Genomic DNA, 21,754 nt, shown 5'->3' on the forward strand with positions numbered 1-21,754 from the left:
CCAGCAGCAGCAGTGGCCCATCGTAAGCCTCATCTGAATACTGGATGCTCAACTGGATGCTGCTTCTCTGTCCTCCTCCTTTTTGAACTTCAAGTTTAAGGAGCAAAGATGTCCCCTTTTTCGGCCAGATCTGCTTCCCCCACCTGCAGCCTCCTGGATGGTGCAATGCTACTGTAAGAGGGATGTCCCCGCATGAAATCCCAAATTAATAAACAGCCTTAAGGTGAAAAACTAATCATGTCACAAAAAGGGTCACCTAGCATCTTTGGTAAGGTTAAGTGTTTGTTTACAGGTCATTAACTACATAATTAATTTCTGGTTTTCCAACGTAAGCCCCATAAGGGAAGAACAGCATCTGCCCTGTTTACTTCCATATTCCAAACACTTAGCATAGGCCCTGGCCTGTAGTGGGGCTCAATAAATATTTGTTCATTAAATGAAGGTTCAGGTTCCGCCCCCCATGCCATCTGTCTCTGCCTGGATTATTACCACAGGCAGAGCCAGAGGCATCTGTGCTGCCTTCCGTGAAGAGGCAAGAGCCGGGGGACGGTGGGCGAGGCCCAGGAGGAGGGAGGACAGGCACGGGGACATTACTGAGCCACCACCACTTGGCATCCAGGGTGACTGCTGGATCTCCAGGGGTCATCTTCCAAAAGGCAACTGAAGGCACTTTTGGGAAGAGTGAGGAGGAGGAAGGATAATTCATTGCCTGTCTTCCTGCTCACGGGGGTCAAATTCCTCCCATGGAGGTGTTTTGGGTTTTTTTTCTCTTTTTTTTTTTTTTTTTGGGAAAAAAAAATAACATAAAATTTACCATCTTAACCATTTTTAAGTGTACACTTCAATTGTATACATATATATATGTATGTTTGATTTTTTTTTTTTTTGAGATAGGGTCTCCTTCTGTTGCCCAGGCTGGAGGGCAGTGGCACAATCTTGGCCCACTACAGCCTTCACCTCCCGGGTTCAAGCAATCCTCCCACCTCGCCCCCATACCCAACTAATTTTTGTATTTTCTTTGTAGAAATGGGATCTCACTATGTTGTCCAGGCTGGTCTCTATCTCCTGGGGTCAAGTGATCCTCCTGCCTCAGCCTCCCAAAGTGCAGGCATGAGCCACCGTGCCCAGCTTCAGTTCAGTGGTATTAATTTATTCATTATGTTGTACAAACATCACCACCATCCAGCTTCATAAAACTTTTTGTGTATAAAACTAAAAATCTGTACCCATTTAATAATAACTTCCTATTTTCCCTTCTCTTAGCCTCTGGCATCCACCATTCTATTTTCTGTCTCTAATTTTGAGGGCTCCAAGTATTTCATTTAAGTGGAATCATGCAATGCGTGGCTTTTTGTGGCTGGTTGATTTCACTTGGCATCATGTCCTCAAGGTTCATCCATGTTGTAGCATGTGTCAGAATCTTCCTCCTTTCTAAGGCAGAATCATACCTCATTGTATGAATATACCACATTTAGTTTATTCATCTGTTCATAGATGCTTGGATTGCTTCACCTTTTAGTGATTGTGAATAATGCTGCAATGAACATGGGTGTAAATATCTCTCCAAAGACGCTGCTTTTGATTATTTTGAGTACATGCCCAGGAGTGGAACTGCTGGATCATATGGCAATTTTATTCTTAATTTGTTTTTGTTTTTGTTTTTTTTTTTTTTGAGACAAGGTCTTGCTCTGTCACCCAGGCTGGAGAGCAGTGGTGTGATCTTGGCTCACTGCAACCTCCGACTCCTGGGTTCAAGCAATTCTCCTGCCTTAGCTTCCCAAGTGGCTGGATTACAGGAAAATTTTTGTATTTTTGTAGAGACGGGGTTTTGCCGTGTTGGCCAGTCTGGTCTTGAACTCCTGACCTCAAGTGATTCACCCACTTTGGCCTCCCAAAATGCTAGCATTGCAAGCATGAACCACCACACCCGGCTAATTTTCCTTTTTTAAGGAACTACTATACTATTTTCCACAGCAGCTGTACATTTTACATTTCTGCCAGCAGTGCACAGAATTCCAGTTTCTTCACATTCTCACTAATACTTGTCATTTCCTGTTGTGTTGATAGTAGCCATCCTAATGGGTGTGAGGTGGTATCTCGCTGTAATTTGGGTGTGTATTTCTCTTTAGTGATGATGAGCATCTTTTCATGTGCTTATTGCCCATTTGCATATCTTCTTTGGAGAAGTGTCTATTTAAGTTCTTTGCTCATTTTTGAATCAGGTTGTTTGGGTTTTCCTTGCTGAGTTCCCCTATGGAGCTTTAACTCTCTGTTCATTTCGGTTACTTCTGAGTGGACAGAGTGCTCCTGGTGTCTCACAGCTCAGCAGCCACGGAGAAGCCCCAGGGCAGAAGGCAAGAAGGGCATGGCTTGAGCCCAAATTGAGGCCCTGTGGGGCTGTGCCCATGCGCAGCTGGTTGGACACAGCGGGAGCAGCAGGCAGCCAAATGTCCCAGGGACAGGTGAGGCTGGGAGAATCTAAGGAGGCACATCTGAGGGGTCTGAGGCACATCTGAGGCACATTCCTCCATCCAGATGCACATGCAATGCTAAGCACAGCTGTGCACCCATCCTCTAATTGTTGAATGCCTGTCTCCACTAGAAACCTTCCCTCATTTGTCCTGCAGATATATTTCCCAGGCCCTATTCCTGGGCTTCAAAGGACTCGTAAACAGAGAATCCCTGATTCTGAGTCCTTTCCCTCCTGCACCCATGTGGAAGGCTGGAGCAAACTCTCTCTCTGGGGCCCTGCTACCCCGAGAGCCTCCTTCCTCCACATGTTCTTGTTCTTCACCTGGAACCCTCTCCCAGGCTTCCTCTCTCAACCCCGAATCCTCTTTTCTGTTTCTCTGGCACTGAAGTTTCAGCTATTTAAGTGCAAATATAGATGCATTTGAAAGATGTGGAGAAACCAGGCTTTTGAAATGCCATAAATAAGATTGTACAGAAGAAAGAGATAGGTAATCAGCTGCCGCTTTTGCTCCTTGAAGAGACTCATGTAACTGTCACCAGATTCTGCTCTTGGCCTGGGCAAAGGCTGTAAGTCATTCCCGGCTAAAGCCAGCCATTTGCCACACAGGATAAAGCAGGATAAGAAGAAACAGCAAATGAGGATGCCTCGGGCTGGATGCACAGATTCAGGAGGGGGCTTCCTACCTCAGGCCTAGTTTCTCTACACCAGGGTCATGATCTCCTGTGATGCTTGTGGGAAAAGGCAGTGCATCATTTGGGATGCCCTTGGCTGCAAGGCACAAAAATCCCCATTCAAACTGGCTTCAACAATAGGAAGAGCACTACTCATATCACTTGAAACGCAGAAGTAGGACAGAGTGCAGGATTGGTTGCCTGAGCAGCTTCATGACAAGGACATGGGTTCTTTCTGTCTCTCCACTCTGCTGCCCCGATGCTGACTCACCTTGCAGGCACAAGGCAGGGCCACCCGCTTTCCTGTCCGGGGAGGAGGGGACTTCGTCTACTACTGTGGAAAGCATCTGGGTTTCATCTCCCTTCCATCTGGCTTGGCTTCCCCAGGATGGGTGCCAACTCCTGGGCTGGAATCAGTCATCAAGATGATGCCAAGAGATGATAGGATCTGACCTTTTCCTGGGAGCTGGGGATAGGATGGAACCTAGACAACCTGGTGATGTTTAGGGCAGGTGGAGGGGAGAGGGAATGGATGTTGGTGGACAACCAAGAAATGGGCAATCTTTTGGCCATTTTAAGCTCCGGTAACAGGATCCTGAGGTTATCAGGGACACACAAATTGAGATCCACTGGGGAAGGAAGAAGGCAGAGCCAGACTCTGTCAAGACTTGAGGCAATGCAGAGTGAACTTCACTCAGACCTCAGCCCAGTGGTCATTTCCCCCTTGGAAATGCAGAATCATCCAAATTGCATCAAACTGGGAATGAAGCCCAGGCCTTTTCCCAGATGATTGAATTGGGATGAGACCAAATATAAACACAAAAATGTTTCCCAGGCCACCCAAACAGTCTTAGTTCCGGTCCCAACCAAGTGACAGAAGAGAGTAACTTTAAGTTAAGTGTGCGCTGGGGCCCAGCAGTCTCTGGGATAGATTTTGCACTGATGAATGGGAGGGAGTGGCCATGGGCAGCCCCTGGGATGCTGTGGTTGGCATTTAGAATACAGTGGCAAGACCAACAGGGATTTTGCAGGGGGAGGTTGAGGCGGTGCTGTTGAGAAGCAGCTGTAGGGCAATGGAAATGACGTGAAATTCAAAGCGAAAACATCTGGAGGCTCGATGAAACATACCACCTGTCAGTTGTATGATGGCGAGCTTCCCTGAGCCTCGGTTTCCTCATTGTGAAACAGTAGGATGAAGGTAATACGGAGTTATATGAGCTATTGAAGGTGGAGGTGACTTTGTGCAGGATAGAGAGATGGGGACATTAGTCATCGCTCTGTACGTCTCCTCCAAGGGCCCTGAGCATCTGGTGTCAGGAGCACACACTTTTACTCCCCTGACCCTGGTCTTCGCCCCCACCTTCCAAATCCCCCTCTCTTTCAAGCTTTTGGTCGTGCCCTGCCTCCTCCCTGAAGGCTAGCTCAGCCTCCCAGGTGCCTCTGATTATGCCCTGCATGTACCGTGCGCTGGCCACCAGGTGTTATTTACACAGACTACCTCCCATCCGCTTCTGTATTGCGGTCCTGGGCGGCCAGATTTACCTGTTTGTGATCATCCCCAACTTACCTATACCTGAAAATGAAGCAATGGTGTCTCTCACCTCTTGGCAGCCTAAAAAAGCAACTCAGAATGTGGAATGGGATGGCCCGCAAATCACCTGTCACTTAAGGTGATGACCCAGAGAGGTGAAATGACCTGCCCAAGGCGACCCAGCTCCAGCGACAGGGTTAGTACTGGAAGCCAGCCTCCTTGATGCCAGTGACACTCTCAGTGGGGGTGGAGGTGCAAAGGGGACCTGATTTTGCAAATCATACATGTCACCTCCAGGGTGACTGGTTGCTGTGTGTAATAAGATAATGATACATATTTCTGATGGGGACTGTTGTGCTGGGGAAAGATTTGAAGGCAGGAAAAATGTCGAGAGCCATGGGTGCAGTGGGCTTTGGGCCAGGCTGATCTAGGCTTGCTCTGCTGCTGCTCTCACCAGCTGCATGATTCCAGGCAACTTCACTCCATCAAAGTCAGAAACGTTTTTAGAGCCCATGTGCGCTAGGCACATTCAGTGGTGATCAGGATAGAGTCAGGTCCTCGCTTAGGTTACATTATAATCTACTGTACAGTGTTTCTGAGAGAACTACGGGTTTCTTAAATCTCTTCTGAGCCTCAGTTTCCTTATCTGTACAAGAGGGATAATCTCCACCTCTTATGAAGTTCAGAAGAAAACGCACGGAAATGCAGGGGCAGCAGGGGGAGGGGCCCTGGCAGGAAGTGGACTTCACAGAGGTCCCCTAGAGGCCAGCCCCAGCTTCCTCCCTCTTTGCGCCCTGCTGCAGCTTATGCATATCCCCTCTGTGTCCAATGGATGAAACTAACTGAAGAATGCCCCTGTCACCTAGGTCCAGCCTTCCTCGGGAATGGTTGGGGACAGTCTCAACCAGGGCAGAATGTCTCGGATTCATCTCGGGAAATCTAAATAAGGAGGGTACAAAAATTAGAAACACAACTTTTTGAAATAGTGTAAACTGTTAACTGCCTCTCCCTCCAGACCACGTCCACTTCCACCCCTACACCGTGCAGGGTCACTCTTGCCACCCAGTAGGGCGGCAGGAGGCTTCTTGGGAGACTGTCATCGATCTCAGTCTCCAGATCTGCCTGTCTTAACCTGAGGGACATATTGTGGGCTGCCCACCCAGGGTGCCAGCGATTTAAGCTCTACACCTGGTCTTCAACCCTGAGGAGCTGGAAGGCTCCTATTGCTACCTGTCACATAACTTTGAGTCTCTCAAAGAGGAGGCAAAGACAGAAGATCCCACTTCTCTGTGTGAGGAGCCCCGTGTACTTAAGGCTTGACAAGCAGGTGGGTCATTGCAAAAAGAAAGATTTCCTCTTTTTTTCAAGTAAAAATGCCCTAGCCTAGGGCACACAACTGGGCAGATGGCGCATAGGCTGGATTTTGGCTTCTACTCTGTCCCCAGCCAGAGATTTTTGTGCAGTGCACAAATCATACAACATGGCAGCCCTAGTCACAGGTATTTACTATGTGCTCCCTGTGAGCTGACCCCAAGCTAGGTACAAGGGACACAGCAACTTGATGCCAGTGACACTCTCAGTGGGGACGGAGGTGCAAAGGGAACTTGATTTTGCAAGTCATACATGTCTCTGCCAGGGTAACTGGTTGCTGTGTGTAACAAGATGACGATTAGTGTTTCTGATGAGGACTGCTGTGCTGGGGAAAGGTTTGAAGTCAGGACAAATGTCCAGAGCCATGGAGGCAGTGGGCTTTGGACCAGGCTAATCTAGGCAGGAGCAAGACAAGACATAATCCCTGTGCTCATAGATCTCGTATGCTCGTGGGAGAGACTTACTACAAACAGCGAAGCCTATGACCAGAACAGCCTAGGGTGAGAGCAATGCTGTGAAGCAAAGAGTGGGACATGGTGATAGGGAGGGACAGGCTTGAGGGAGGGATTTAATTTAGATTGGAAGGTTACAGATGGACTCCCTGGTCTGACTTCAGGCGTGAGATGGAGCCAGTCATGCAAAAGGCTGGTAGAGGTCAGGGTGGGCAGTTTGGGAGGAAAAGTTAGGGGCTGGAAGCTGGACCAAGGAAAGAGTCCAAGCTGTTTGAGAAGCAGGGAGCTCAGTGACTGGAGGTGAGCAAAGGGAGGATTGGGGACAATGTCAGAGATGAGTAGGATCAAGCTAGGCAAGCTACAAGGAACCTGGATTGTGTTTCAAATGTGGCAGGAGCCGCTGGCACTTCTGATCCATTAGGTGGAGGAGAGAAGGGAGGAGGGAGAAGGAAGAGGCAAGGGGAGCAGACGACAGCAGCAGAGTGGGGACACCTGCAGCAGGTCCAGGCAATACACACCGGCACAGCCATAGGATGGATGGGCCGATGGGTGGCGGAGGGACGGATGCACAGGGCCCAAATCTCAGTGGGCTGTGGATTTGGGTGGGTTTGGAGATGATGTTAGACCTTCCTAGGTTGTGCTTTTTGGAGCAGAATGAAACCACACCTCTTCTCCTACCTCCTACAAAAGGTCAGTTCGCCGCTTCTCCCTTCCATGGGGAAACAGATGGGAGGGCTCCTTGTGGACTAATCAGAGTAATTTGTGTTTGTAGTTCAACATTAAAAAATCCACGGAACCCGTTCAGCCCTGTGCCCTCCTCAAGTTCCCAGACATCTATGGACCCAGGCCAGCTGTGACGGCTCCAGAGGTCATCAACTATGCCGACTACTCGCTGAAGTCCACGGAGGAGCCAGCTGCACCTGCCAGCCCCCAACCTCTGAATGACAGCCGCCTCAAGAGGCAGGTCACAGAGGAGCTGTTCATCCTCCCTCAGAATGGTAGGGGTCTCCTGCCCACCACACTTCCATGGGCAGCACTCCAGTGGGGTTTGTCAACGTCTCTGCAGATGCTGTGTGTGGCCTAATGAGGAGGCCGAGTGCCCCCCACATTTGATGCCGGCCAAGCGGGTGGGCATTGGGCCTTGGAATTATGGTTCTTTCTTTCTGATAACATGGTGCCATAGTACTTCTCCCCCAGGTCACCAACTTTCTTCTGGGAAATGGAGTCCCTTTCTAGTCATGTGTTTGTAACTGAGACAGGATAAAGAGCTATGGTTAAAACCATGGGCTTCAGAGTCATGGCTTTAATTCACTGCCCTTTCATATGCTTGCTCTGTGGCATGGGTCTTGCTGTAACTCTGTGAACCTCAGTTTCCTCATCTACAAAACGGGACTAGACTGTTATCTGTCTGGTAGGGGAGTTGTAAAGTGTAGATAAAACAGTGCACATAAAAAGCTTAATTCAGAGCCTGGCACAAAGGATGTAACAAAAAACATATTGTTTCTGTTGTTTTTTTTGAAATAAGGTCCCAAGCACTTTTTTTTTTAGGTGGGGTCTTGCTCTGTCTCCCAGGCTGAAGTGCAGTGGCATGATCATGGGCCACTGCAGCCTCAATCTCCCAGGCTCCAGTGATCCTCACCTCATCCTCTTGAGTAGCTAGGACTACAGGTGGATGTCACCATGCCTAGATAATTTTTGCTTATTTTTTGTAGAGGTAGACATGAGATCTCACTACGTGGCCCAGGCTGGTCCCGAACTCCTGGGCTCAAGTGGTCTTCTGGCCTTGGCCTCTCAGAGTGCTGGGATTACAGGCATGAGCCATCGCATCCAGCCAAAACATATTGTTATTATTTCTACTCTCCTTTTTATCAGCATCAACATTGAGTGAAGCACCTTTAGGTGTACCGTGCTGCCGCCGGGAAGATATGGGAAGCAGAGACACAGTCTCTGACTTAAAGGAATATGTAGGCCTTTTAGAAAGACAAAACATAAAGCAGGGAGAGTGGATTGTTGTGTAGTCTCTGTTTTGTTTTGTGTGGTTCGTGAGGGAGCCAGTGGACACAGATGCAGCCTAATGGGCTGTGACATTGACCCCATGTATTGACCCTATGTGTTGTCTTCCTGTGGCCCCTGTGATTCTGCACACAGCTGGGAAGATTTGGGTTTAGGTTCCCGGCACAGATGATAGAGATGGGAAAGCCGTGATTGGGAAAGCAGAGCCCCAATGTGGGTGGCAGTGACAATTTTGCCTTTCTTAACAGGTGTGGTGGAGGATGTCTGTGTCATGGAGACCTGGAACCCAGAGAAAGCTGCCAGTTGGAACCAGGCCCCCAAACTCCACTACTGCCTGGATTATGACCGGCAAAAGGCTGAATTGTTTGTGACTTGCCTGGAAGGTACTGCTCTTATTTGACTCTCATGGGTTTCTATGTGTCCATCTCCCCTGGAGGAGCTGTGCAGGCAGGATGGGTTCATCTGTAGCTGGAAGGAGCACTGGACTAGAACTCTAACAACCAGACTCTGGAACACATGGAGCTCAGACACAAAGATTTCCCACACCCCCAGCCCCAGTAGTCCAAAGTGGGGATTCCTAGTTGACAAACATTTTTTTCTCCAAATAGTGATTTCAAAGACCAGGATCCTTTCAGCTGTGGCTCCATAACCCTCTCCTTGTCCTCTGTATCTTTGTCATATGTATCTGGCAGGTAGAAGGAGAAAGGGAAGGAGAGGGCACAATCACTCCTTAATAGCCTTTACCTGGACTTGGTGGATGTCACTTCTGCTTGCATCTCATTGGCTGTAACCCAGTCACATGAGCACAGCCAACTGCAAAGGAGGCTGGGAAATGTGGGCTAGCAGGTGCCCAGGAAGGAAAGGAAATGAGTTTGGGGTGAGCAGCTAGCTGTCTCTGCCATGGATGAATTTGAAATTGGACAGGGCCTTGTGCTGGACATGGAGGGTGTTCTGAATAGTCAGAAAAGTTTCTACAATCTAAGAGCCAAGCAGCCTGAGGGTGGTAGGATGTCCTTGGTTTCTCTACCCTGACAATTCACTTTAAGGTCAGCAAATAAAGCTAAGGCTTTGCAAAGGAATTAGGACTAGCAATGGGGCCAGATAAATTGGAATTTTGTATATAATTATGTTTTCTGAGTCTTTTTTCTTTTATTATCTTTTAAGATTTTAAAGCACCTTCCTCCTATACTTCATTGTATTTAGTCTTCACACTAGTCCCATTTTACAGATTAGGAAACTGAGGTCTGGCAAGTCATATGACTTGTCAAAGATCACAGTATGTAACTGGTAACAGAGCCAGGACTAAGAAGTCCCTTGAAGTTCAGTGGAAACCTCTTGCTCTTAAGACATATGGCCTCAGTTCTTCTTCTCTTCTTGTGAAATGTCAGCTACCACTTTCCAAATGATCATTGAAGAGCCAGTTGGGAAAGCACCACGGGTGTAAATTTCTGGGCAAATCCACATTATGAAGCGTTGAAAACACCAAGGTTCAGAACATAAAGCCACACTCATGAGGTAACAGCCAAGTGATTTACACGTGAAATGGTTATGTAGTGACTATTTAAAGTTCAGAATGAATGGTTACATGTCAGCAACATCACTCATAAAGGCCCCCAGCAGCAAGCCCGGGTACCTTGGCAAAATTTCAGAATCCAGAGCTCCGGGGGCTCCAGGAAGTGCCAGGTCTTGTCCCTGTTCTCCAGGAAAGAGAATCAGCTTGTGCCGAGGCCAGCCCCCCAGATGATCTATTTCTGTGTGTCTCACCGAAAGGCGATTCCTGGGTGCCCAGGGTGGTCAGCCTTTTAGAAACTCAAGGTCATGAACTTGAGCTGGATTCCACAGCCCTAAGCAAGGCCTGCTTCTGTCCCCTCCGCTTGTCCTGGGGAAGTCCCACCTGTGTTGTTCTCCTTCCCTGCAGCTGTGACCAGCAACCATGATGGAGGCTGTGACTGCTACATCCAAGGGAGTGTGGCCAACAGGACCGGCTCTGTGGAGGCCCAGACGGCCCTAAAGAAGAGGCAGCTGCGCACCACCTGGGAGGAGGGCCTGGTCCTCCCTCTGGCGGAGGAGGAGCTCCCCACAGCCACCCTGACACTGACCTTGAGGACCTGCGACCGCTTCTCCCGCCACAGCGTGGCCGGGGAGCTCCGCCTGGGCCTGGACGGGACGTCTGTGCCTCTGGGGGCTGCCCAGTGGGGTGAGCTGAAAACTTCGGCAAAGGTAGGGTTACCCCTAGGTTAGAAAGTCAACCCTGCCTGTGCAGCATGGGATGGCAGAACCGGGTGTCCTCCCAGCTACTCTAGGCCAGGTCTTAGAAAACAAGCCTCAGAGACCTCCCTGGCTCGGAGCTGGAAGAGAGGTTGGAGTCTTGAAGGGGACAGAGGGTTAGAGGAGACCCATGGCCCAGGATCTGGGATCCCTGGTGTCTGCTCCTCATCTTGGCTCTAGCTTGCCATGCAAAGACTCTCTGCCATCATGGTAAATGCCACGCTGTGTGTATTATCTTTACTGCTATGAAGTATTGCCCCCATTTCAATCTAGTTATACTCCGCGTGTTCCTACTATTTGCCAGACACTGCAGGGCACTCTACCCTCCCTCCCTTTGTGCGGATGAGCATGAAGGGGCAAGGGTGGAGCCCCACCACTCAGGAGTGTACAGACCAGAGGCCAAATTGGCCCACCCAGATGATGATGATGTGTTCCACATTGAGCCATGTAAGAGTGATCTAACCAGTGTGCTCTGATAAAGAGTTCTAGAAGGCCCCGTGTGCTGGGCTCTGAAGGAGCAACCAGGGCTGGGGACAGGCCCAGAGTCCAGTGGTCCACAAAGTCCCCAGCCTCAGGATGATTTCCTCACATCTGCTGTTGGGGAGCCACGAGTGGGAAAGAAGTGTCTTCTGAGATGCCACAGCCCTCAAGAAAGGGGACTCTTGGAGAGCAAATCATTGTTCCCCATGGGCTGGGACAGGAGGAGGGTCCAGGAGGGTCAGGGCTACAAGACAGTATGTAGTTACTTAGGCCCCTGGGTCAAAGTCCCAACCAAGGGCCTGCCCTGTGGTGCCTTGAGGGAACCTTCCGAGTGACTGGTCTCCCAACCAGATGGGCAGTGCCAAGCTAATCTAGAGACTGTATAACCTGCATAGCCCCAAATAGGTATTATCAGGCCCTTTCCAGAAAAAGCTTGCCAATCCTCATGCTAGAACAAAAAGAAATATACTGATCAGGGCACCATTTTTTAATGTGCACCATGTATCAGTCGCTATGCTTAGGACCCTACCTGAGGTCTGTCACTCCCCAAATCAACCAAATGAGAGAGACACCATGACGATCCCCCTTACAGATGAGGAAACTGAGGGTCATAGTAGTTCAGGAGTCCACACAGGGTCCCCCAGCCAGGAAACAGCAGACCTCGAGGCTGGGTTGGTCTGACTAAATCCTGCTCTATGTCATTACCTGCCATGCAGGCCACCTGACAAGTAAGAGGTGTGACCAGCAGTCACCTTTCCTAATAGACACAAAAATGGCAAGAGGGAAGAGTACATTTCACTCCCTGCCTGCTCCTCTTTTTGCTGTGATTTCCTCTGTGCTCCATTTCCCCCTCTTTCCCAGGCTCAGAAAATTGATAGAAAAATCACAGCCATTCTCAGATGGAACTCAGCTGTTCCAAAGCCCACTCTCTAATTAGTGTGTGATTTGGGACTTCTGTGGAATCACAGATGGGGATCCTGGGAGAAGGAATCGATACTTAGGGTTATTAAACTAGTAAACTAGCTTTCTCTCGAGATGCAGAGACTCCCCTGCTGGGCTCTGAGACTTGGTACAGCCCCCAAAGGCTGGAAATCCAGCCAATCTAGGCAGAAGTCTCAGGCACCTAGCATGCTTCTCTCACCACTCCCAGAGGAGCAGCCATCACTCACTCATTCATTCATTCTGCAAATACCTTGCCCAGTTTCTACCATGTGCCAGGCACTGTGCCAAGAGCTGGGGACACAGCAACCATAATTAAGATGAAGCCTGACCTTGTAGCTCATCCATCCTAATAATTGTCACAGTTTCTGTAGTTCTTTCTGTTCTGCAAATGTGTACCCACCACTACTTTGACCACTGGCCTGTTTATGACAAATGTGAACAATCTCAGAGGATGGCATGGAGTCAGAAGTAGGCATGACATTCTGGGTATATAGGGCAGGAGAAAGCCAGAAGTCCAGGTCAGGAAGCCCCTCACCCCAGCTTGAGAGTGTGGGCTGATTTGAACAAGGTGAGCGAAGCCCTCAGTCATTGTAGCCCAGATGTTTTTCTTCTCTAGGCCAGCATGGGTTGACAGAGGTGCCCACGGTGCCCAGTTTTAACTGGAAGATACTCAGTCAAAAGTGCCAAGCACATCAAGAGGGACCCATAGGGCAACCCACTCCAAGGGCAGCCTTACATGGTTCACTGAGACCCCAGGAGAAAGAGAGGGGCAGGGAAAACCAGGGGAAGGAAAAAGAAAGAAAGGATTTCTTTAGTCCGCAGGTACTTTCAGCAGCAGTGCCCAGGGAGCAGGTGCTGTTGAAATTCTCTGGCTATGGTACAGCTGGCTAGGCTAGACAGACCTCACTCTATGCAAAAGCAAAGAGCCCTGCAGAGGCCAATAGGTACTGACTCCTCTCACCTGGTCTGCAGGGAGAGAGGACTCATGTCTGATCACCTTGTGGCTGTAGCCCAGGCTATCTGTGGCCCTCTAATAACTGACCGTGAACCAGGAGGCTGGTGCCCATCCCAACTCTGCAGACACCTCTCTGGGTGCCTGGTACAAGTCCCTGGGCCTCAGTTCCTTCACTGCAAAATGAGAGGGTTGGGGAGGGCTGTCCACTGAGAAAGCTGGAGAGCCACAGATTCAGGACTTAGGTTTTGCTATCAGACTAGACCTCCTGTCCAAGGATTTTGGTACTTCCTGCCTACATAACCTCTGGCAGTGATGTTCCCTTTCCGAATCTCAGGTTCTTAGGCTTAAAATGGGAACAAAATCAGTAGCCCTCTTGGGTTGTTGTCAAGATTATAAATGAGATGTGTTACTCTTTTTTCACAAATATTTATTGTGTGCCCACTGTGTGCCAGATGCTGGGACTGCATAGTGTGAATGGAGGCCACTGTGGAGCTTACGGTCTAGTGGAATGGGCAATGAATTGCATCTAGCACATAGTGTTTAATAAACATTAGCTGCTATCATTCATTTCCTTGCCAAGATCCTCCGTGGCTCTCACATCATTTCCTCATATGGCTAGTCCCTCAAGGCTTGTGGAATCATTGGGGTCATACAGAAATAGAGGTTTAGAAAAGCGAAGTAACTTACCCAAGGTCACACAGGTAGTAAATGGTAGGATTGGAACTCAGACCCAGTTAACCTGGTCTAGAGTCTATGCTCTCAGCATTACTCTTATTCTGGATTATTAATAACGGTTGTTTTGACAATTGTCATTAGAATTGTAATTTATGACCTTTCCAGAGAACTTATTATATGCATTTTTTCACTTCATCCTTTGATATCCATACACTGCTAATGCTGCCCAATGTTGTATATTTAATCACTTCCTGTCTGTCCTCCCCAAGTGACTGCGAGCTCCCTGGAGGCTGACTGTGTTTCGTTCATGGCTTTAATTATGGCATCTGGAATACAGTAGGTGCATTATGTATGCTTGCTGAATGAATGGATCCACAAGAGGCCACAGTGAGCAGAGAAAAACTGATTCCGACCCTTCTGAGTGCCTGGTCCAGGATGGATGAACAGGCATCATCACGTGTGCTGGGTGTGACAGGAGGGGAGGAAGCTTAGGGAGGTATGGTGGCTGTTAGCCAGGACCCCAGCCTGGTGCCAGACTTCACTGAATTACCCTTATTGCACAGCTGGGAAAGCGGGACAAAGCTGGAGGGAAGGGGCACAGGACTGAAAGCTGGGACATCTGGAGGGACAAGCTTCCCGCGCTCTCCACCCACTCTCCCTCCCCACACTTCATCTTGGCACAGCAGGCCACACGCGTGCCTCTTCCTTGAGATTTCAAGGGAAGGGCATAGACTTTCTGCTCAACAGTGGAGACTTCTGACCTTAGCTGATCCCTGCCCACACATTCCCTTCTCTTTCCTGCCAGGCCTCCCCAGAGCTTGGATTGCAACCAAACACCCACTCCTGGGAGGGGTCTTTTGGTTGTTCTTGCCCCTTGATGGACTTGCTGAAATTCCAAACAAACTCCTGTCAGAATTTCAGGAGAGTTACTCTGAAGCTGCATACAGGGATAAATGTGTTTGTTTGGATGCTTCATCGGGGCATCAGTACCTCCTTTGAGGTGTGGTTATTGCCAGTTGCCTCTGGGCATGATCTACCATCATCTGCCCCAGACCTTCATTGATGTAATTGGTCACTCTGTTGATGAAGCAACCCCCTGGAGCTGGAAATAATTACCTTTTCAAACAAAGTAGTGAATTACAACTCTCCTACTGCACCAGGAACCTGATGGGTCAATGCAGGAATTCTGAAACTGTTCTCTGAAGCCCTAGAGGACAGAGGTGTCCCAGGAGCTTGGGGGTGGTGGAACGTGAAGAATAATGGGGCATTCTGGCCTCCTACCCCTGCTGCTTCTGAGTAGCATCTCTTTGCTCTGTTTTGTATGTTGGGTTTGAGTATATGGTATGTGAAAAATCACATTTTTGTGGCAAACAAAGAAACTACCATTGAAGCCCATGCTATGTGGAATTCCTCTGTGCCTCGCTCTCTTCTGCAAGGGTGGAGACCCCAGCATTGATGGGTAAATGATCTTGAGGATGCCCGTTGGATGCAAGTCCAGCCTGACCCCAGCTTCAGCATTTGTTGATGGGTCAGAAGCCGTCCCCAGGTGAGACTCCCCTCCTGTGTCTCCTCTTCTGTTTCAGGAGCCATCTGCAGGAGCTGGGGAGGTCCTACTATCCATCAGCTACCTCCCGGCTGCCAACCGCCTCCTGGTGGTGCTGATTAAAGCCAAGAACCTCCACTCTAACCAGTCCAAGGAGCTGCTGGGGAAGGGTGAGTGAGATGTGAGAGGACTGCTAAGGCCCCTCCAGCTACCGGGAGTGTGTGCAGAGGGAGGTGGTGCCTAGGAGGACATGGTAACAGGTAAGCAGGGAGGTGGAATATGAGCACATCTGTGGAGTTGTGCTCAGTCGTGTTCTTCACCCTAAGTTCAGAAACAGATTTTCAAGGACACACTCACTTCATTGAGTTCACATCCATTTACTCTTGGGGCAATCCCATATGTTAGGACCCAAGTGTGAGCTGCCTGGGGCTTCCTACCTTGGAGGTCCACTATGAGAATCATCAGGCCTATCCATAGAGCACAAGAAGCCAAGGATCAGACTGTAGCTGTGGAGTGAAGGGCCTAGGTTGTCGGGAAAACTTGGTCCAGCCCTTGTCACCCACACCTGGCTGGACCCACCTCTCAGGCAGGTGTCAGAAAGCCCAGGTTCTCCCCCTCCTGTCTGAACTCATCACTGCTACACTCCCTCCACCCACCCCAGTCTCTTTTCTCAGCCTTTACCAACCGCCACCCCCATACCAGCTGAGTGTGGTTGATGGCAGAAGGTGTGTGGGTACGTGGGATGAGGCCTGAGGCTTCAGGCATCTGTGCCCCAAATACCCAAATAAGCTTTTCTTCAACAACCTAGAAGCCTCAGTTTTTCCTTCTGGATACCCCAGCCCAGGTCCAGTATCTCGGAGACCACAGCAAGTTCTCCTATATAAGCAGGAAAGCATCCTTGGCTAGCCAGATAATACCTGCACTGGAAGCCACGTGCTCCTAGCAAGATATAAATAAATCTCTATTTATAGCAGGGTACAAATAAAGAATTGCCACTGCATTCAGAAATTCGAGCAAAAGACTTGGGGCTAATGAAATCAGAAGAGTTGGTCTTGCTGGCAGGCTCCTGAGTCAAAGGTCAGAGTTCAATGCTTTTATCTCATCCCCTTTAGAGAATTCTTTGCTTCTTGCTCTCTTTTTATAGCTCCTGTCAGGGCAATTACAGTAGGACACTTTGTTGCTCAACCATCTCTGCAGAAATAACAAACTAACCTCCCAGGGGTGATAATTACAGCCATAAATACAAAGTAGCAATTATTCTCACATTAACTTCAGAAACCTTGACTAAGTAATCCAGTCCAGGCTTGTGATGTGGCATGAAAGCTCGCCTGGGGACCTGTTTGTGGATTTCCTTAGGGGCAGCTTTCTTAGTGCTGTGCCCTGACTTTGGGGGAACGTGCAGGAATAGGCAGTCTGCCTTCATTCCTCTGCCACATGAAGTTGGGGTCTTCAATTAAACTTTAAAAAGTGCAGATGAGAAGAACTCAACCGATCAGCAGGGGATCTCCTATTTTAATAATAGACAAAAATGTTTAGACCAAGAATGAAGGGGATAAGACTTGAGAGCTGGCTTCGTTTTTTTTTTTTTTTTTTTTTTTTTGTCTGAGTTTAAAATTCAGCTGCAGGACCCCTGAGCTATTGTCCTGGACAATAGCTGAAGCATGCATTTTGGGCTCAGGTTGGCCATATTCATTTGATGTGGGGATATGAAGTCATGTAGCGAAGGATGGTTCCCTGGTGGTACTCTAACATGCCCCAATCACAGGCCACCCAGTGGCCAGTCGTATATCTTGGTATTGGCTGTTTCCTACACTTTAGTGTAAGTTCTACACAGGCAAGAACTTTCGCTGTATCCCCACGTCTAGACCAGCGCCTGCCATAGGATAGGCACTTAATATTTGTTGAATGAATGCATGGCCTAGTGGGGGAGTGGAGAATGATCCCCAACGCAAGGAAGTGAAAGTAGCCTGGATCAGCTCCTAGAGTTACAGATTGTCAGGCAGAATGCTTTCCTGCTCATACAGCAGAGCCTTCTTTGGTCACATAGACTTGGGGCCTGTGCTGGGGTATCCAGAAGGAAAAACGGAGGCTTCTAGGATGTTTGGGTATATGGGGCACAGATGCCCAAACTCTTGAACTAGAGACATCATCTTTCCAGCACCAGGAGGGAGCATTGTCCTGGGCCCCGCCAGATCCCAGAAACTCACTACTGGTCCTTCTCTCTGTCTCTTTTCTCCCCTGCCCCTCCCCAGATGTCTCTGTCAAGGTGACCTTGAAGCACCAGGCTCGGAAGCTGAAGAAGAAGCAGACAAAACGAGCCAAGCACAAGATCAACCCTGTGTGGAATGAGATGATTATGTTTGAGCTGCCCGACGACCTGCTGCAGGCCTCCAGTGTGGAGCTGGAAGTGCTGGGTCAGGACGAGGCAGGGCAGAGCTGTGCGCTTGGCCACTGCAGCCTGGGCTTGCACACCTCGGGCTCTGAGCGCAGCCACTGGGAGGAGATGCTCAAAAACCCGCGCCGGCAGATTGCCATGTGGCACCAGCTGCATCTGTAACAGCTGCCTGGCCGCCTCCCTTCTTGGACAGCCCTGGCCTGTCCTCTGCAACCTCCTCTCTGTGCCCTTTCCTAATTCTGACACCCAGAAGACAGTAACAGATGTGTTTGCAAGGCCAGGATGCCTCTCTCATCATACTCCTGTTTCTAAGAAATAGCAAGATAGGGCAGGACAGTGTGTGGAAATGGAGTATGTGGGTCACACTGAGGAATGCATTTTGCTCATCTGTGTTATTGAAAGAGATGCTTATCAAATACAGTTCCTATGCCTGTTTTATAGGTGGGGTTAGGCCAGATGCAGAGGAAGCTAAATGTGGGGATCATGGATTCAAAGAAGAATTTGGCTTTTTGAAAAACAAGCATTTCAAAAATGATGAAGGAAGTGAAAATATCCTGGATCAATTCCTAGAGTTGGAGGTTGCCTGGGTGGAGTGAAACCTTAGCCAGTGTTCAATCAACTCACCACGCAGGGCAGCCCCTCAGCAGTTCCCCAGCTTTAGCATGTGAAGAGTCACCAGCAGATTCCTGGGCTCACCTGGAGACATTCCTAGTTGGTATTCCTGGTCGAAGCCCAGGAGCCTTTGTTTTTAACAAGCTGATGTAGAGGTTGGAGCACTGCATTTGTAGAAATTCCTTCTACAACATTCCAGACAGTTTTTCGGCCGCAGTCCTTGATGGAGTCCCAAAACCATGGTGCAGCCAGTTCTAATGCTGAACACCTCAACCATCGGTGTGAAATCTGGGGCCTCTGCTTTTTAAAATTTAATTATTTTAATTCCTAATACCTTAATTTGTGCATTTCTTTAGGCCCCTGCTCTTGGACTGAATTTTGCGCATCAAGAATGTTATTGTTTTTATCTTAAAGTCAGTTTCTAGTATCCTTGGGGAGACCATTCCTAACAAAATACATGTGGGATCTCCTGTGAGTGATTGGCTGGGTTCTGATTGCTAGATGTCACGCCCACCAGCATCACCAAAGTGACTCTGAGATAGACCTGTCCCTTTTCAGTATTCCAGTCACTTCAGGAGGAATTTAGTTATTGACTTAGTCTATGATATGAAAGACAATTTTTAAAAGGAAGTCAGGTCTTTTGCAAATGTGCCTCCCTCTGTCCATTTTCACTTGAATGGGTAAATAACCAGCAGCTAGGGTTTGAATTCCTACCTTGTTACTCTAAACAGATGTCCACACTGTTAATTAAATCTAAATCATTAGCCTTGCTGAGTGGATACAATACTTACCCCTGAACCAGGATTCCTGGGTTCTGTTGTTGACCTTGTCCTTCAGAATCTGATGGCTGCCTGTGTAAGACGGGACTAATGACTAGGAAGCTTACCCCAATGAGTGATATAATAGATGAAGTAGTGTTCGAAACCTGTAGGCACTTCCTGGCTAAAAACAAACTCTGAGAAAACAGCAGTTCATTTTTAAGCTAAGTTACTATTTTTCACTTTAATTTGACAGCTGGGAATGTCCAGAAAGTGCCGGAAGCATCCCAGGCATTTCCAGAACCATGGATTCTACCTTTGAACTCCTCTCTACTAATATTAAAACTCTGGGCCTTCAGCTGTCACTCAAATCCCCTGCCCTAAGACAGCATTCCTAGACAGCATGGGTAAGGGCTTCATTCCTTCAACAAGCCAAGTCATACTCCTCCTGAGGAGGTTGCCCCTGATGGGCGCCATCTCTTCCTGAGAATCTGAGCAGGGGCCTTATAACCTGTGGTCATTATTTCTCCTTTCTATACAGAAAGAGGAAAGCATTAGAAATAACTTCTACCCATCCTCTGAAAAAAAAAAAAACAGAAAAAATATCGAATCCCTCTTTAATGGGAAAGTCTTTTGGATAGTTGGAAACCTTCATCACTGAGGTTGACCAGCCCCTGTCCAGTGTTGTTTAGGCAAAGTACCTGTTAGTGCTTTCCCATAACATGTTTCTGAGATCTCTTCACCATATTGGTTTCTTCTCTTTGGTTGGTATGGCTAAAAGAAAACAAAATATTCCCCATAACCTGAAAGCTGACCAGCATTCTCTTCTTGGTAACATCTGCTACTCCGATCTAGAAAATTTGGATTCTAGACTAAAAATCAGAAAACATGGCTCCTTATAAATGCACCTGCCCTATAGTACTACCAGAGGAATTTGAGGTGGGCTGGGCAGGGCTCCTGATCCCAAGGTATCAACTCCACCCATAGTCATTTGATCATGAAGCTTGCTTGCTTTAATTCATTCATTCATTTCTTCTTCTTCTCATTTCTTCTTCTTCTTCTTCTTTCTTTTTTTTTCTCTTTCTTCTTCTTCTCCTCCTTCTCCTTCTTCTTCTTTTTCTTCTTCTCTTCTTCCTCTCTTTCTTCTTTTATCTCAAAGTTTCAGTCTTCCAGAATCCAAATTAAAAGTGGCCCCTGATGGGAGCCAGTTTCCACCACAGAATATCTTGAATGTCAGCTTTGACCTCACTTAGCAGGGATTACAGAAATGAGATACATTTTGAAGGAGAGTTGTCTGTTATGTTCACTGGTGTATTCTAAGTGTCTGGGATAAAGCTGTCTCATGGATGCTCCACATTAATGAATGAAGAGTGGCTGGTGGAGTAGGCAGAAAAAGACACTGCAAATGGCATAAAAATTAAAGTCCTAGCTGAGTTCTCAATGGTAAAGGCATCAGATGTCTTAGCAGTCAGGCTAGAAATTCATGATAGTGAGTATTACTGTTTGCCTAATGACAATTCATAGCTCTCCATGCAAATGTAATTAACAGATGAAGAGAATATAATTGCTCTGTTTTTCCACTAAAACTCCATCTTAGTGAATTTTAAATTACCCAGAGATGTCAGACTGCCAAATCAAAATATTTCAGTAGTCTTTGCATCAGCTTACCTTGTACCAGCAACATTTCCAATTTACTATCAAATTAGAGTAATTCAGCCTGTGTGAAAGCATCTCATCATTTTTGAAAGGAACGCCTTGTGCTATGATAGGGAGCATTTCTAAAAAGGGTGTGAGGCAGAGGTAAAAATGAGGTGAGAGACCATTTCAGAATGGGCTGTTGCCCAAAAGGAGATCTGGGTTTTTCATTAGAGATTTCTATGGGGATAGAAAATTAGGAGTCCACCCTCATTAATCTGTGACTCCACCTTTTGCATCAAATCAGTCTCTATTTGTTGAGCATTTACTGATCAAGACCTTGCTTACATCTGTCTACTTGGATTTGAGATATAACTTTTTGTGTGGGTTGAATGGCAAGTCACCCCCAACAAAGCTGGGCACAGAGAGTCAGCTAGGAGGCCAGTTCTTCAGGGTCAATTTCTCTTGGATGTAAAGGAGTCCTGGGTGAAAGGTGGCTGTAGCCTAAACCAACTAGTCCTTGTGATTTGTTTCTGCCCTCTGTGTTTCCTGTTGTCAAATGCTAAGTGTGTGTTTTGCAGTCATGAACTGAAGCACAAAAAGACGCATGAGACATTGTAGTCATATGTCTGGTGTCACACTTTGGAGCAAAAACCTTGCAGTGGTAAATAAAAAATTTCCAACAGGGTCAGCTGCCTGGTGTTTTCTTCCCCCTCCCCCCACTTTTACCTAATATTTTGGAATATAGAATGCAGAAGAAACCATCTGATAAGCACATATGAACCACTTCCATGTTTAATAGAACTTGACAACTACAATTGAAGTACCCTCAATTGAAGCCCTTTACTCAGAGGACCATGACCTTAGATTTGGGGTTTATCATCCCAAGCATTCCTTCATACTTTTACTACATGTCTGTGTAAACCTTGAGTGTTTTTAAACTTCATTTAAATTGTTTCACACTGCTTTTGCTCAACATT

General features: G+C 47.9%; 1 protein-coding gene across 1 annotated transcript in view; it reads left to right on the forward strand.

The window, feature by feature from the left end:
- SYT13 (synaptotagmin 13) overlaps positions 1–21,462 on the forward strand; it is a 46,877-nt gene extending 25,415 nt beyond the window's left edge. Inside the window, exons 2-6 of the mRNA XM_017529376.2 lie at positions 7,271–7,496; positions 8,760–8,894; positions 10,430–10,731; positions 15,415–15,544; positions 17,627–21,462. Coding sequence (XP_017384865.1) covers positions 7,271–7,496; positions 8,760–8,894; positions 10,430–10,731; positions 15,415–15,544; positions 17,627–17,931 — 1,098 coding nt within the window. The 3' untranslated portion in view covers positions 17,932–21,462. The remainder of the gene's footprint in view (positions 1–7,270; positions 7,497–8,759; positions 8,895–10,429; positions 10,732–15,414; positions 15,545–17,626) is intronic.
- Positions 21,463–21,754: the final 292 nt, after the last annotated feature.

This window comes from Cebus imitator, unplaced genomic scaffold (assembly GCF_001604975.1).
Source record: "Cebus imitator isolate Cc_AM_T3 unplaced genomic scaffold, Cebus_imitator-1.0 Scaffold58, whole genome shotgun sequence".
NCBI lineage: Eukaryota > Metazoa > Chordata > Mammalia > Primates > Cebidae > Cebus > Cebus imitator.